Source organism: Saccopteryx bilineata, chromosome 5 (assembly GCF_036850765.1).
Source record: "Saccopteryx bilineata isolate mSacBil1 chromosome 5, mSacBil1_pri_phased_curated, whole genome shotgun sequence".
Classification (NCBI taxonomy): Eukaryota; Metazoa; Chordata; class Mammalia; order Chiroptera; family Emballonuridae; genus Saccopteryx; species Saccopteryx bilineata.
In genome coordinates, this window is record NC_089494.1 from 44,612,964 (window position 1) to 44,629,982 (window position 17,019).

General features: G+C 40.0%; 1 protein-coding gene across 5 annotated transcripts in view; it reads right to left on the minus strand.

The window, feature by feature from the left end:
* Window positions 1-17,019, minus strand: part of MYO1B (myosin IB) — a 207,433-nt gene that overhangs the window by 28,738 nt on the left and 161,676 nt on the right. For all 5 annotated transcript variants that reach the window (XM_066279246.1, XM_066279247.1, XM_066279249.1 and 2 more), the window contains exons 14-18: window positions 13,288-13,392; window positions 11,209-11,271; window positions 6,865-7,065; window positions 4,814-5,040; window positions 2,127-2,327 (exon numbers count right to left, since the gene is read on the minus strand). In XM_066279246.1, the coding sequence (XP_066135343.1) occupies window positions 2,127-2,327; window positions 4,814-5,040; window positions 6,865-7,065; window positions 11,209-11,271; window positions 13,288-13,392 (797 nt within the window). The remainder of the gene's footprint in view (window positions 1-2,126; window positions 2,328-4,813; window positions 5,041-6,864; window positions 7,066-11,208; window positions 11,272-13,287; window positions 13,393-17,019) is intronic.

The following is a 17,019-nucleotide window of genomic DNA, read 5'->3' on the forward strand; positions in this document are numbered from 1 at the left end:
ATTGTGTTATTAAAACCTATTTCCTTGCCTGACTGGGCGGTGGCGCAGTGGATAGAGCATCAGACTGGGATGCTGAAAACCCAGGTTCGAGACCCCGAGGTCGCCAGCTTGAGCGAGGGCTCATCTGGTTTGAGCAAAAAGCTCACCAGCTTGAGCCCAAGCTCGCTGACTCGAGCAAGGGGTTACTCGGTCTGCTGAAGGCCCGCCGTCAAGGTACATATGAGAAAGCAATCAATGAACAATTAAGGTGTTGCAACATGCAATGAAAAACTAATGATTTATGCTTCTCATCTCTCCATTCCTGTCTGTCTGTCCCTGTCTATCCCTCTCTCTGACTCTCTCTCTCTGTAAAAAAAAAATTAAAATTAAAATAAAAAAAGCCGATTTCCAATACTTATATCAAATATACCCATAACTATATATGTACCAACAAGTGCCGAGAGAGTGAAAGAAATTCAGATCTATTTTAAACTCACTCAGTTACTTCTTAGAAACATTTCAAGCATAGCTTCCATCCATCCGGGTGTAGACACAGCCCAAGATGGAGTGCTACGGGCCACACTGATGGGGTCCAATGGGACAGGGCCCTTAGCAGGACCAAGGCCTGAGCTTGGCTCTGACCTTCCTATCCTGGGCCTTGGTTTCAACAGCAGTCTTTAACACTGAACTTCACCCCACCGGCCTGTGGGCCACACGCCAGGCAGGGCTCACATACTTGTTCTGTGTACTATGATATACATCAACCACAATATCCTGGAAATGAGTAGCAAGAACTGAAACAGTACCACGATCCCACATTATCTGGGTATTAAATTATACACCAGAGATCACACCATAGGTCTATCTTCTTGTAACACAGGGTATCTAATACTGTTGATGTTCCAGTGAAAGGCCAGGTCCAGTGAAAATGTAAAGGTAACACCAGTATAATGAAGTGACAACCCTCAGGTTTCTGCCTAGGCCTGGAACACAGGCGTGGTGGCCTTCCTGTAGCAGTCGGAGAGATTCTACAGCTCACAGAGAGGGGGCAACTTCTCTGCTTTAAAAGCAGAACAAAGGTCACGACACAGGCAAGGCCTGATTCTCTCTGGCAGCAACCCATCCACCAGCACCCACGTTTTCACTGCCTGTGGGGAGCTACAAGGGCCGCTCCATGGAATGGGTTTGCAATGGTCCACCTCTCAATCTGGAATTAAATCGGTAACTGTAATTCAGGGCAGATGAGCTGAATGCCATGTGGCCCCAGGTTCTACCATATTCTCCAATTCAGCTTTATTAGCAATAACACTGACCCCTACCTGCTCTTGTATCTACTTCTCAATTGGTGTAATCATGAGTAAAAAGTGGGACCCTTGCCCCCAACTCTCTCTGAGTTCCCCTGGCGGGGGGGGGGGGGGGGGGCTGAGAGAAAGGCAAAAAGCTGAGAGTAGTGATCCAACATGCCTCCAGAACTGTACAAATAAATTTCAATTATAAATCCCTCCTAACTTACCACAGCATATTTTAAAAATTCTATTGACACACAAGTTTCAAATGTGGATTTGATAAGCCCCTGTTTTGACCTTAAAGAAAGGCAAGACTTCTGTAAGTAATTACAAATTAGCACAAAATGGTATCGTGATGGAAGAGGGGGCAAAAAAGAGATTTCATCCAACTTCTCATAGAAAAAAAAATTTTTTTTGTATTTTTATGAAGTTGGAAACGGGCAGGCAGTCAGACAGACTCCCGCATGTGCCGAACCGGGATCCACCCGGCACGCCCACCAGGGGGCGATGCTCTGCCCAGTGGGGCGTCGCTCTGTTGCAACCAGAGCCATTCTAGCGCCTGAGGCAGAGGCCACAGAGCCATCCTCAGTGCCTGGGCCAACTTTGCTCCAATGGAGCCTTGGTTGCAGGAGGAGAAGAGAGAGACAGAGAGGAAGGAGAGGGGGAGGGGTGGAGACGCAGATGGGCACTTCTCCTGTGTGCCCTGGCCGGGAATCGAACTCGGGACTCCTGAACACCAGGCCAACGCTCTACCACTGAGCCAACCGGCCAGGGCTAGAAAAAATTTTTGAGCATGTAAAGAAACATGTTATTTGTATGCTTAAAAACATCTTTATTAAATATGATCAATGAATGTCTTACCTTGCTGGCCCCTTCCAATGAGGCCATGTTTGTTTACAAAGCATTTTGTATCTTTCTAGGCAAGGTTCATAGGCCTGCCTGAAGGCGTAGCCTGCCCTCCTCACTCGGACATTCTCCAAAAGACCCAGGTACCTGATCTGATGACAGACTAGAGCCTCGTTGAAGATATGAGCTGCTTTTTTATCATTTGGTTTGATACACCTAAAAGATAACAAAGATTTTACATTTTAAACTCTGTCTCTTACGAATACCAACTGTCCCATGTCTTACAAAGTGTCATGCATAATTCTTTCATGGTGAGATAATTATTTATTATTTCTGGGAAACCTAGTCATTTCTTTTGAAATGATTTCAAATCATTTTACAAAAGCCTAAACATTATGATACTGCACACAGCAATAAAAAAAGAAACTCTCATACCTACAATAACCTGGATGAGTACCACTGACCTTTTGCTGAGTGAAAGAAGTCTGACATAAATGAGTACATATTTGATGATTCCACTAATATGAAGGCCAAGCAAAACTATATGATGTTCAGGCAAAAATAATGTACGGTTAGAAATGAGTACTGCTGTTACCTGTGGGGAGGATTAAGAGTGGAGATGGATAGGGGACGGGTGCAAGGGAACCCTCTAAGGATAATGAAAATGTTTTATATCTCGGTCTGAAAAGGTTATACAGGTGTATGCATATGTAAAATTTCAAAAAGCTATACAATGAAAATTCATGTACTTTACCATAGCTTATGTATGCATAATTCCTCAATGAAAAGATTGAAAACACTGTTGTCTCTATACTCCTTTATTTCATTCCTTTTTAACAGGGGACTTTGCTGCTAAGCAAAGACTACATTTCTTAGCCTGCTTTGTAAGTAGGGGTAGCCACCAAAATTCTAGCCACTAGGATCCGAGTGGAAGTAATGTATGCCACTTCTGGGTGTTCTCTTAACAGGAAGGGCTTGTTCTCCCCTTGTTCCTCTGCTAAGTGCTGGCTGGGAGAGTTGACATGGTGAAGAGCCATCTTGGACCGAGCAGGTAAGAAAAACGCCCTGGAAAGTGCTCAGCCACGAACAGAAGCGGCAGCTCTAAAAGCCCTGGAGTCCTTACACTTAGAAACTATGCAGGAAATAAACGTCCATCTTGTTTAAACCACTGTTGCTTCTGGATCTTGTAGCAGCAATCTCAGTCTTCTCATTAATACACTGACAACATTTATGGTTTAATCAAATAAACTCCACAAACATATGTAACATGTGGAAAATTAAATCTTGCCTGGTTTGGCCTTGCTGGTTTCTATGCTTTTTCTTCTACGTTTATAAAAATAATTCCCACTCTTAGTCTTAAGGAGAAAAGAACAGATTAATAGACAAGACTAGTGAGTTTGGACCTATACTCTCACACATACACTATCCTCAAAGAAATGAATAAAAAAAAATAGAGATTTTGTTTTTCTTAAAAATACAAAGTGCCAGAGCAACAGGATATTTCTATGGAAAATACAGACCTCAATAGTGAATCAGAAACAATAAAGATTCTAGAAAAAATATAATATATTTACAACCTTGGAATTTATTAATGAAGACTTTTTAGAGACACATTAAAATCATTAAAAAGAAAGGAGAATGAAGGAACTTTCTGTGGTAACAAAATCTTCTGTCTTGACCTGGGTGACAGTTACTAAAGTGTATACAATGGTAAATAAATAATCAAGCCATTAACCTAGGATCTGTGCATATCACTACGTGTAAATTATACATAAATAAAATAGAATTCTAAAAGTAATGTGAAAAAATGACATCCACTCAATTGAGGAAATCAGAAAAGAAAGTGATTGCAACAAGTTTCCTGGTTATCTTTTTTTGAAACTATGATTTTACCTAACATGTTCTAACTTGATTACAATCAAGCCAGAGGATTTTTGCCTATTTATATTTGTTACCAATGTAATATTAGATAAACAAGCCAAACACAAAAATGTTCTTCACTCTAGTTTCCTCGTAACTGAATTTTCAAAGACATCTATTGAAGACATGTGTGGGTGTGCATGTGCTATATGAAATCTGACCCATTAGACACACACCTTCTATTACCTAGTTCACCAAATACACAGACAGCAAACTCTACTCCTACTTGGTATTTAGTGAACTTGAAATCTAAGATGCCCTAGAAGCAGAAAAAAGAGACCAGATGCTTTTTAAGAGTTATTTCTATTGTGCTGAAAAAATTCCGACGGTTTCAGAAATCATTACTTCCTCCGTCCTGTAACTCTCACATATCTCATAACCTGCATTATGCTCAAGCCCCACTTGCTTCAATGCTCTAAGTTACTACTTTAAAAAATCTGAAATGAATCCAACAAAAGTTTTAAGCAAAACCCTTAGCATAAACATTTTGCTTATCATTAAAAAAGAGACACAGAAAGTTGAGAACCTCACGTGCCAACAGCCCGATTTCAGTATTATCTATTCCTATCTCCCACCACACTTTTAAAAACTCCTTATTTGGGGGGAAGAAGGGGCACTGGAGTATTTTTTAAGCAAACCTAAGATACTGTATGATTTGATCTGTATGTACGTCAATTATCCTCTGTTTGGGGTACACTCAGATGTAAGCGAGCAGGAAAATGATCATCCTTGAAAGGGTCTTCACATTTGAACGGTCAGGAACCTTGCTGTGCCAGAAATACCTAATGTAGTTCGGATTCTTGGTCTGCAGGTTTTTCATCAGGGTGGCCACGGATGCCTTGAACTGTGAGCCGGCCGTCGGAGGCCTTTTCAGGTTGATCTTGGCAGGGTTCCCTTCGGGGAACAAGGACTTGATGAGGGTGTGGCCAGCCTTCCACATGGCTTGGGACAGGTCTCGGTAGAGAAGATCATTGTTTTTGTCAACAAACCCTTCCACTTGGTACAGCACCTAGGAGCAACATGAGACTCAACAACTGACATACTGTATGCAAGGACATCACACAACTGTGATAAATACTCCATGACTATCTAGACTGCAGTCTCTTCCTCTCCCATTAAATCCCCAATAGTCCCACTCTACAACTGAATTAGCCTCCAAGTTTAAATTCCATCAGTCTAAATCACAGAAGAGTTCGAGATAAACTGTTATCATTCAAGATCTGCAAGAATCAACTACAAAAATGTTAACATAACATTTTCAAAAAATTTTCTTTTTCAGTGTCTGAGCAAATTTTTGAGGTTTTATTTTTATTTTTTCTTAGTTCACATGTGCCAATTCTAGTCTGCTTAAAAGCAGGTGAGAGGAAATAAAGATAATACTAAATTTTTAAAGATATCCCAAGCCAGCAAAACTGACCAGAAAAGTACCTTTTAATAACATAGGCTAATGAAAAAAATAAAGTACCAAGTTATAACATTTTGAAATTAAATGTAATTCAGAGATTACATACTTTATTTTTACCAAATATATATGCATATTAGGGATTTTTCCCTCTGAAGTTTGCAACCTTATTTATAAACAAAGGAGGTATTAACTCCAATCAATAATCTTTTAGGATTCTAAAAATTAACCTAATGTCAAAACTGTTTTTAATATTATCTTTATATATATGAGTAACATAAAAGTAATTACCTCAAATGTTAAGAAAATGTGTAAGTGTTCTTTTTTAAAAGTAAATATTTTCTGCAGTCATTTAAAAAAATCTAAGTCTAAGAAATTTTTTTACTAAATGGTTTGTACTTTGAAAACTTTATTATAAGTTTTTAGCCTGACCAGGCAGTGACGCAGTGGATAAAGCATCGGAATGGGACACAGAAGACCCAGGTTCGAATTCCTGAGGTCGCCAGCTTGGACACTGGCTCACCAGCTTGAGTACAGAGGCACTGGCTTGAGCATGGGAATATAGACATGACCCTATGGTCACTGGATTGAGCGTCGGATCATAGACATGACCCATGGTCCCCAGCTTGAGCCCAAAGGTCACTGGCCTGAAGCCCAAGCTGGCTGGCTTGAGCCCAAGGTTGCTGGCTTGAGCAAGGGGTCACTCGCTCTGCTGTAGCCACCTGGACAAGGCACATATGAGAAAGTAATCAGTGAATAACTAAGGTGTCACAACGAAGAACTGATGCTTCTCATCATTCTCCCTTCCTGGCTGTCTGTCCCTAGCTGTCCCTCTTTCTGTCTCTTGCTCTGTCCCTGTCTCTCTTGCTAAAAAACAAAAACAAAATTAAAAAAAAAAACCCTAATTGTGAGTTTTTAGAGATTCTTAATGTTTACTGGCAAACCCCCTTTATCAGTGTTGCTAGATCTCTTTTTATACTATATCTCAGAGCCTGAAAATAAATCGATTTTTAAAATATGTTCACCCTCTTTCATTTAGTTCACTGGCTTTCCTTTCAGCTATGAGCACTAACAAACTTTTGCTCAACATGGTTCAGATTCTATTTCTATTGAACATTTACTGATTCTACCATTAAATTTTTTTTTCAATTACAGTTGGCATCCAATAGTCTATGAATTTCAGGTGTTCAGCATAGTGGTTACACAACTACATAACTTGGGAAGCAATCCCTCAACAAGTCTATTATTATCTGTCTGACACCATACATATTTGTTACAATATTACTGACTCTATGCCCTGGGTTCCACCATTGGAGCAGCTCCATGTACCCTCCCGGGTGGGCAGCGGTCAGAGTGCCATCCACGTCTGAGGCACCGTCTCCTGGAGGGAATAACTGCAGGCCCGCCCAGGACCCTGCCGCACCCGGGTACCTTGCCAGCGTAGTGCTGAATCCGGAAGCAGCTGTGAGGCAGGGACGTGTCGTTGAGAAACCGCGAGCACTTGCTCATCCTGCTCTCGAAGTGCTGGTGGGTGGCGCAGACTTGGTTCAGCTTCTCTAAGAAGGTCTCGTCGGTCACCGTGCCAGGCCGCAAGCACTCCTCGTCCAGCATGGCCAGGATTCCATTGGTGTTCTGGGGCAAAGGAAATAAAAAGGTTTCCTTCCTTCCTCACTGGATTGTTTTAACAATTATTCCTAATTACACCATCAAAACACAATCAAGTCAGCCACAAGAAAATTCCGTTCTCTTACAACAAAGAGCAGAGAAACAAAAGAAATAAGGAGAAGCCACAGAAGTCTGCCCTCTTCCGAAGTGCCCCAGGTGCGTGTGGGGGGTGGGGAGGGGGACACTATGCTGGGCTCACCATGCCCCCCCACTGCCCCCCCCCCACAGAACAGCCACAGGAGTCACCTTAGCCACCACAGCCGGCTAACGACTAAAATTCGTATTGCTAGAAAAAGGCAAGTTGGACCTCAAAGAGTCAAAAACAAAAAGTCAGAAACTAATGTGACAATACAGTCTGTAGAACATGTGGTCATAAAACCAAAGCATCGTCTTCTAAGGCCATTATTTGATTCATAGTTTCAGAAGGAAATTAGTGTCAGATGTTTCCCAACTGTCCATGTGTTGAAAACAAAGTTTATTTTCTAGGAAAAAAAAAATGTGATTTTTGGATGCTGCTTTTAACGGTCAATGCAATCAAGCTGTGTTTCCAGAATATCTGTTTAGAATAAAATTCTGCTTCCACATAAATTTTGAAATGGATGTTAAACACGAGTGAGCATTTGTTGTGTATCAGACCCATGATCGTATGTATCCCGGAGCAGTCAGCCCCATTAAACTGAATCAAACATCAGGACTCTTCTACTTTGCTAAAATAAAAACTGCTGTTCCTTCAAATGCCAAATGGGCTCCTATGTTTCCATTCCAGGAGGACCATCCACTCCGCTCATCATCAAGCTCACCCACTTCCAGCAGGGGAAATCCCCACTCCTCCCCCCCCCCTTCTCCTTACAAGGCTGTAACATCCTCTCACCAGCATTTATTCATTTCACACAAACCCAGGGGAAGTGTGGACTTTCAGGAATCTAGTGTGTTCCTTACAGCTCCAGAATAAACATTATTGTTAGGTAACGCTGGAAGGAAACGTTTCCTTTAAGTATTCAGGTTCCTACGTGAACTCGTAGGAGTTTCTTCCATCACATACGTAAGGGGAATTCGGGCTGAGGAAACCTGGTTAATTAAGTGTATTATCACTGTTCTCTTTTTTCTTCTTAAAGAGAAATAATCAAGTGTAACGTGACATTAATGAAGGAAAATGTGCTATCATGGACTTCTAAAAGTTAAGCTTCAAATTATGATACATTGGCCACAAAATTTAGCAGGAAAATATTTCAGAAAAATCAACTGATTTTCTGGATTTTAGACTGGAGTTTTGAATTGCTTAAGAGGAATATCGGTTTTCCCTTTCCAATAATACTGTTCAAATTTTTCAAAACAAAGGTTACTTGTTAATTGAAAACTAGTAATACTTTGGAATATTGTTCTTAATGTTCAATTTAATCAAAGATGCATCTTTCAGCAACCACTGAGAGAAAAAAAAAATACTGGTTAATTATATATTCCAAAAGGACCTACCTATTAAGGAGACTAGAAGGTGATTTGCTAGACATTTACTGCCTGTACCTACACATTCCTGAAACACAGCACCGACCGACTGCTGACAGTAAAAGACTATAGGACAGCCTGACCAGGCGGTGGCGCAGTGGATAAAGTGTCGGACTGGGATACCGAGGACCCAGGTTCGAGACTCCGAGGTCGCCAGCTTGAGTGCGGGCTCATCTGGTTTGAGGAAAAGCCCACCAGCTTGAACCCAAGGTCGTTGGCTCCAGCAAGGGGCTACTCGGTCTGCTGAAGGCCCGCCCGTGGTCAAGGCACATATGAGAAAGCAATCAATGAACAACTAAGGTGTTGCAACGCGCAATGAAAAACTAATGATTGATGCTTCTCATCTCTCTCCGTTCCTGTCTGTCTGTCCCTGTCTATCCCTCTCTCTGACTCATTCTCTGTCTCTGTAAAAAAAAAAAAAAAAAAAGACTATAGGACAATCAAGTTGTCACTGTTACAAATTTGTTATCAAGGTCAAGATGTTAGTAATCCTAAGCATAAAACAAGAGTTTCCATGTTTTCACAAACAAATCAGTTTTCTTGCAATCAATTCATTTCAAATAAACTACAGAATATGATATAAAAACAAAAATCCTGGATTGAGAAAACTTGCTAAAAATTATCCAATAATTTTTCACATTACAAGCTTTTCGCCATACACACACACTTATCCAGGTCACCTGAGAAATCCCATGGCCCGGGGCCACCTGCAAAGTCTCACACGCGACATCCCCTGCATCATTCTCTGAACCAATGCTGGGTCTATTCCTGAACCACTGTGGGGTCCTACGTAAATCAACTCCTAAGGTGCTCCCTTTATCCTTAAATAGCATGTTTTTAAAAAATTTCTTGAATAAAAAATTTCCAGCCTTCTTGAAACATAATTGACATACAATGTTAATTTTAAGGTGTACATTTGTTGACTTGACACCCATATATTGCAAAATGATGACCAATATAGCCATAGCAGCTAGTTAACATCTCTATCACTAAAAAAGAAATGACTTTCTTTCTTGTAGTGAAAACATTTACGACATACTCTCTTAACTTTCAAGTACATAACAAAGTAGTGTTAACTATAGTCACCATGCTGTACATTACATCCTCAAAACTTAATCCTTTTACAACTAGAAGTATATGCCCTTTGACCTACATTCCCTATTTCCATCCTAGACCCTGGCAACCACTGCTGTACCCTGTTACTATGAGTTTGGATGTTTTTAGATTCCAGATGTTAGTGATATACAGTATGTGTCTTTCTCTGTCTGGCTTATCTCACTTGGCATAATGTCCTCAAGGTCTCTCCATGTTGTTGTGAACGGCAGGATTTCCTTCTTTCTCACGGCTAAATTATATTCATATATTTATATCACATCTTCTTTAACCACTCATCCACAGATGAATACTTAAGACTGTTTCCATATCTTGGCTACTGTGAATAATGCTGAAATGAACATGAGACTGCAGATAGCTCTTCAAGATCCTGATGCCATTTTCTCTGGATATATCCCCAGAGTGGAATTGCTGGATCTTATGATTACTCTTATTTTAATTTTTTGAGGAAACTCCATAGTGTTTTCCATAGCAGCTGCACCAATTTACATTCCCACAAAGAGTGCACAAGAGTGCAAAAAGGGATTTCTCCGGTCCTTGCTGTAAGTTATCTTTTTGTAAAAGGTGAAATATTTATATGACTAAAGAGAAATGAGAGTATGAAAATTATTATTATTATTATTATTATTATTATTAGGTATTTTTTCTGAAATGAGAAGCGGGGAGGCAGAGAGACAGACTCTAGTATGTGCCTGACAGGGATCCACTCGGCAAGCCCACTAGGGGGTGATGTTCTGCCCATCTGGGGCGTTGCTCCATTGCAACCGGAGCCATTCTAACGCCTGAGGCAGAGGCCATGGAGCCATCCTCAGCATCTGGGCCAACTCTGCTCCAAAGGAGCTTTGGCTGCAGGAGGGGAAGAGAGAGATAAAGAGAAGGGAGAGGGGAAGGGTGGAGAAGCAGATGGCCGCTTCTCCTGTGTGCCCTAACTGGGAATCGAATTTAGGACTTCCACACGCCCGGCCAATGCTCTACTGCTGAGCTAACCGGTCAGGGCCTCAAAGTTATCTTTCTGATAATAACCATTGAATAGTATGTCAAGAAGTCGTTCACATTTTAGAAATGCAATGGCTATTTTGACTAGGCAAAAATCTTTATGGCTGCTCCGAGCTTCCTCTAACCAGGGTTCACATTCCCAGGAGCCGTGACTAGCCCTGGGCACCCAACACACGAGAAAGGCTGGTGTATCTAAGGGCATGACATGCACGCAATCATGACGTGAGCATCATGAATGGACTCTGTAATATGGAAATGGGATGAGTGTGTGGGAGCCAGGCTAAGTATCAAAATATCCAACTGTCTAATGTATATGTTCAAGAACTGTGTATGATCCTTTAGGGCTATAATAAAGTTTCCAGAACTCTGCAGTTTCCCTGAAGGAAAGTGTTAAAATAGTGAAAATACTAAAACTTAAAACTGAAGGCAGTGAGATCATTTGTCAGTAGTGAATTGTATTAGCAAGAACTCCTGTAGAAAACTGTACCTAATACTCACATTTTCTATTAGGTCACAAATGATAGCATTATTGAAGTAGTCAATGTGAGTCCATTCTATGTCCTGAAAAACAAAACAGAATAAACTCAAATTCCACATAATGATGCTTACAACACTACCAGCCGTAAAATAGCCTTTGCCCATCTTATTGTACTTCACTTCCTCTCTGAAAACCTCCTTTATAAAGTCAGTGCTGCCAATGTCATCTTCCAGTCCCCAGAACGGTCTAAGTGCAGCAGTCCACCGCTGACACGGTCTGACAGAAATGAATGCTCTTGTCCTGTGCTGAGACTGCCTCCCATTCCACTCTCCCATCTGTGGCCATTTCCCATGCACTTCACTGGCCCTGAGCCAAACATTTACTCAACAGGCCCTTGGGTCAATATTACTTTGTGTATATTTACAATGTTTATAAGGAAATAAGCCTGAACTTGATTCTAAGACTCTAAAGCCTAGATTTTTCAGTTCTTAATTTGTAATCACAGGGAAAAAATTAATTTTAGAGTCAATCCCATGTTGTAGGGCAGTTAGTTAACTATTTCATTTGTAAATACTGTTCAGGTCTAAGAAAAAATATTTTCACCATAAGGAAAGATACCAGAACCTATCTTCCGGTTGTACTCCTAGCAACACAAAGCCAAATCCAGGCCGAATGAAATCATTCTGTATTTGCTTACATTCTGCCCATAAGTGTAAACATTTAATTTTCTTCTAAGAGGGAAAAAAAAATTTAATTTATACAGCAAGCTAGGGATCTTCCTATATACTCTTAGAAGTGTTTTAGACAATCTGTACAAATTGTTTTAAGTTACAGATCAAAGTTTGGACATTCTCATTATGATGAGAACACAGGAAGAGAATTAATCCAGCTTTTAGGATGTTTATGTTACCAAAGGTGTCAGACAAGTATAAAAGTTTCTAAAGCATAAAGATCATTCTAAAAGAAAAATAAAATATTTATAACTTAGCTTTCAAGTAAATGGGCTATATTTTACTAAGTCACTAGGAATAACAATCACATTAGAAAAATCTATATTGAGAAACTAAAAGAAAAAAGGGGAGGATTTAGTGTCCTTAATGACTTTAAATTAAATGCCACTACAAAAATAAAGAATACATAATATCGTTAGTAAAATATTAAGGCAAATAAATGAAAAACAAATTAAAATATAATAAAATAATTCCCTTTTATTTTTTTTGAAGTAAGTAGGTTTATACTTAAAAGATTGATAATTTTAAAAATAAAAGGGTGGAAACCAAGTATGTTTTACCATTAAGGATAAAAGAACTTTGGAAACATTACTTGTTTTTAAATTATATTAAGTGAGATAGTTTATATGTAGCACTAGTACAATATCATATAGTCAGCACTCAACAAATGTTACCTATTTTTATTATAAATTTTTAGAAAATCAGTGCTTTTCAAGATTGAACAGCGCACTGACTTTCTTGGTCTATACTAGTTCTCTTAAGTTTTCGCAAGTGCAGAGAGTCATGTAACCACAAGCACAATCAGCCCCAATTCCCTCGGGCTTACCCCTCTGCACTCACTCTCATGCCCTCATCCCTAGCAACCACTGGCCTGTCTTTATCACTCTACCTCTACAGCTTTACCTTTCCTAGAAAAAGATATACACAGAATCATACAATATGTGGCCGTTTGAGCCCGGCTTCTTTCACTCAGCATAACACACAAGATCCATTCATGCACTTCTGTATATCAGCTGTTTGTCCCTTTTTGTTGCTGTGTAGTATGCCCTTATGTGGATGTACTACAGTTGTTCATCCATTCATTCAGGTGTTTCCTAACACACTATCGTTTCACATCATTGTGTTAAAAGCAGTAAGACTTGAGTGGGTAAGCTGATATTTACCGAGTACCTACTATACGTCACACACTAGCCTAGAGCAGAAAGAGAATCCCAGTTGGCTTAGATGCCTTACCAAATGTTCAAAAGACACAATACAACTAAACTTAGATAAATCTGACGTTAGGGTCATGTTTATACAGTCTTCTAAATCCAGAATTTGTATTATGAGTATAAAAGGGACATTTTAAAATCTAAATTTCAACATTACCTCCCGTATATACTCCTCCTGCTCTTCTTTAAGAGTAAGCTCAATGAAGATTTGTTGTAGTTTTTCATTACAATAATTAATAATGAATTGCTCAAAGCTGTTGTCCTGTATGGAAAAAATGAATCATGCTGTTAGCTCACTCATAACAGCGACATCTAACATCTCAATCCACGAGAAACGTCACACGCAGTCTCTCAAATTTAACTATGGCCCAGCACACAGCTCCTGGGACAGAGGCTTGCACAGCAAGGCACTCAAGAAATGATTCACGAGGTAACTGAATGAATGAAGTATACACAAGTTACGCAGTATTTGAAGGATGAAGATTTTTAGTTGACAAAAAAGCACTTCATATATAATAAAAAATAAATAAATAAACGAAATTTCCCCTGAAGGTCCAGAAGAAAAAAACAAAACCAATTGACTTATAATTTCTATCACCCAAGTTTTCAATCTTGTTGTGACTGGAGTTCAAGAAAGTCATCCTGACCTGGCCTCTTATTCCCCCACTCAGGGTTAGTTCCCTCTTTCTGAAGCTTATATACCAACACTTTAAAAACTATCATATGAAATGTATACATGTGGGTATATATGTGTACAAATATATTGATTAGTTTCATCTTATCTGTCTCATTAGACTTACATTTCTAAGGGCAAAGGCTAACTATACGTCTCTTATTCACTAATGTATGCCCAGCACCTCACACCTAATAAGTACTTAATATGTATTTGATGAGTCAATGAATGAATGACATGCCTATAAAATGTCATTTTATCTCTTGGCAATCAGCACATCAAAATCATCTACCTAGTTAGAAACGATCTCTTCTCAGAAGGCTCACATATTTACTCTTCTTATGATTCTCAGTCATTTCTCCTCTATACTAGAGCTATCTCCTATGAAATCTGATGGATGATCCATGCCCAAATCATTTCTGAACAATCCACAGGGCTTCATGTATTGCTGCACATACTGAGAATACAAAACACACAACTATTGAATGAATACACTTCACCAAGAACCACACGGTCCAGGAAGAGGCAGAGCTGGTAATAAAACTAGTTGTTTCCTACTCTATCCCTTCTCTCTGCAGACACAGAGAGAGAGACGGTGACATGGGAAGCAAAGGATAAGCCTGACTCTTCCCCCCTAAGGTGGCCAGTCCTGGACTAGTGAGTGGGCTGTGAGGGCCTGCTCCTCACAGCAGAACTGCAGCTCACCCCTCCCTGTGAACACACAGAACTACTGTCCTTCAAATCTCTCCATGAACAATAAAAGCAAAGAAGTCATAGGGCTTTTTGAAACTTGACCTTCCCAAATCAAATGTGACCCTACCGAGGACAAAGCAGCAGCTGACCACACTCTTTCCTAGAAGTTAGCTAAGGACTGCTAATCACCAGTGATGAACTAATAAACCCGAGGAAAGTTTTACTCTGAACCCTAAATGACACATATACACTATCACTGACTGATCTTTTAATGTGAAATGTAGTCAAGGATAAAGCGTATTGTTTTTTTTTAAGTCCTACAGTTTGGAAAGGTCAGACATTTGTGTTCAATGATTTCAGCAAATATAGTTTTAGGCACGAAAGCATTCCCCAGTACTCATTTTCACTCAAAAAAAATTTAAAAACCATGTGCTCCAATCCTCAGAAATGAACAATTTTGATTAGAAGCTGAAGTTGGTCTGGTAGAGATGTTTTATTATTACTATTATACAATGCCGCTACCACAAATGGGTTTAAATGAGGTTTTTTGGTTTTTATTTTAGAAAACAAACTCATGGAACATATCCTTCTAGTAACTTAATTTAATGTCTGTGCCCATGGAGCTATTTAAAAAATATATAAATAAGCTAAATCTTCAAATGGCAACTAGCGAGAAGGGAGAGAAATTCAGTGTTTCAGACACATTACGTGGCTACGAACAGCCTGAGGTGCACTTCAAGGACAAGACTATGAAATACACACAAGCAGGTTAGAAACCAGAGGCAAAGCTACACAACTGCAACACCACTTAGAGAGCAAGTTAGAGCAAACTAAATTTCTATTTTTTTAAATTCCTGTATGTATTCTACATTTCATATCCACACAGTTCATCAATGGCCAATTTACTGCAAACTTCACACAGCTGGAGCAGCTATTAACACAAGAGCATGCAACAGACCGTCACGGCAAACAGTTCATACTTACTGCATTCTGGTGCAAAAAGGAACAGATTACACAAAATGCAGTCAGTTCTTAATTTGCAATAAATTTCTAAAAGTAAAACACTTATTGATAGTTATTCACTGGTGCAAACTGACAGATTTAACCAACTCAGGCGGTATTTCTGATTGGCATAACACTTTACAGATCAAGACACGCATCCAAAAACAATTCAAAAGACAGGACCACAATACCTACAGATGGCGTCTGAATTGTGGTTCTGCTAGGTGAGACCTCTTCAGGATAAAAACGGTTTGAATGAAATAATGACACACCAGGTGACTTGATTGAAGTCCTAAGCCTTCTGAATCTAAAGCTTCTAATTCTAAATTACCAGGAAAAATAATATGTGTAGGACACATCCACCTGAAGAGTCGGGGACAGAGGCAGCTGGCAGGTCATGAAAAGACTGCAGAGGTTCAGCCAGGTCCAGAGCATCCCCACCCGCCCATCACTGTGATCCAGCCCGTGCTATACATGCACGCCTCCCTTCCAGACACAAACCAGGAGGTAAGGAGAGTGTTTCAGAGACAGCCGAAGAACAAAAAACTTGACTCTGACCTTATCCTGTTGCTTAAAGAATAAAAACAAAAGTAGAATAATAGCACAATCGCCAAGGCAGACACCAGCGTACCCTTCCACAGAAACATCCCCGCATCTGTTGCAAACACACCTCACAGACTTCAGAACACGTCATGAACCAACTGCCAGGACAATCATTATTGCTGAAAATAAAGGCAATCATATTTCTTGTGATCTATGCTGAAGTTGTTGATCCTGTCTAAATTTGGGGGGGAAGCAGGGCTTCACAAATCCTTAGAAAGAACTTGCAAAAATCTCTTAGCTTGCAGAAAATTAGGGAACAGCCCAGGCAAACAGTTCATATAGCTAAAACTTGCACAGGCCTAATTCAGTTCTTCACTTATACAAGCGTTCAATATTCCCAGGTGTCCCTTTATAAAATAGCTAAACTGGGCCTAGGAGTCATCACTTAAATATAAAGGCCCCAAAGCCACTTGATATTTGGAGATGCTTTTGTTTTTTAAAAACTGTGAGGGTGGCGAGCAATCCCTGAGCTGGGTGGGTGCTCTGCTCCACACGGCAGTCTCGGGAATCAGAGTCTCCACAGGAGGAAGTGAGCAGGAGCTTGCTCCCAAGAACGACTCGCCACGCACGGAATTCTTCTCCACTGTCTAACCCACACTGATCCCATCCCTAAAGACTGAGAGATGAAACTAAAACTTTTGGGAACACCTTCAAACAACGACATCCAGAATTTTCCATTATACAATCCCCATGAATGAAACTCAGAATGAGCCCCACCCCCACTAGACTGCTCCAGAAAACACAGGTAAACAGAAAGGTCTCTTGGGCTCCATGCTGTTTGACACCATATTCACCAAGTGCAGGTTGGGGTAGTAATCTTTTTTTTTTTTTAATTTTTTTTATTTTATTTATTCATTTTAGAAAGGAGGGAGAGAGAGAGAGAGAGAGGAGAGAGGGAGAGAGAGAGAGAGAGAGAGA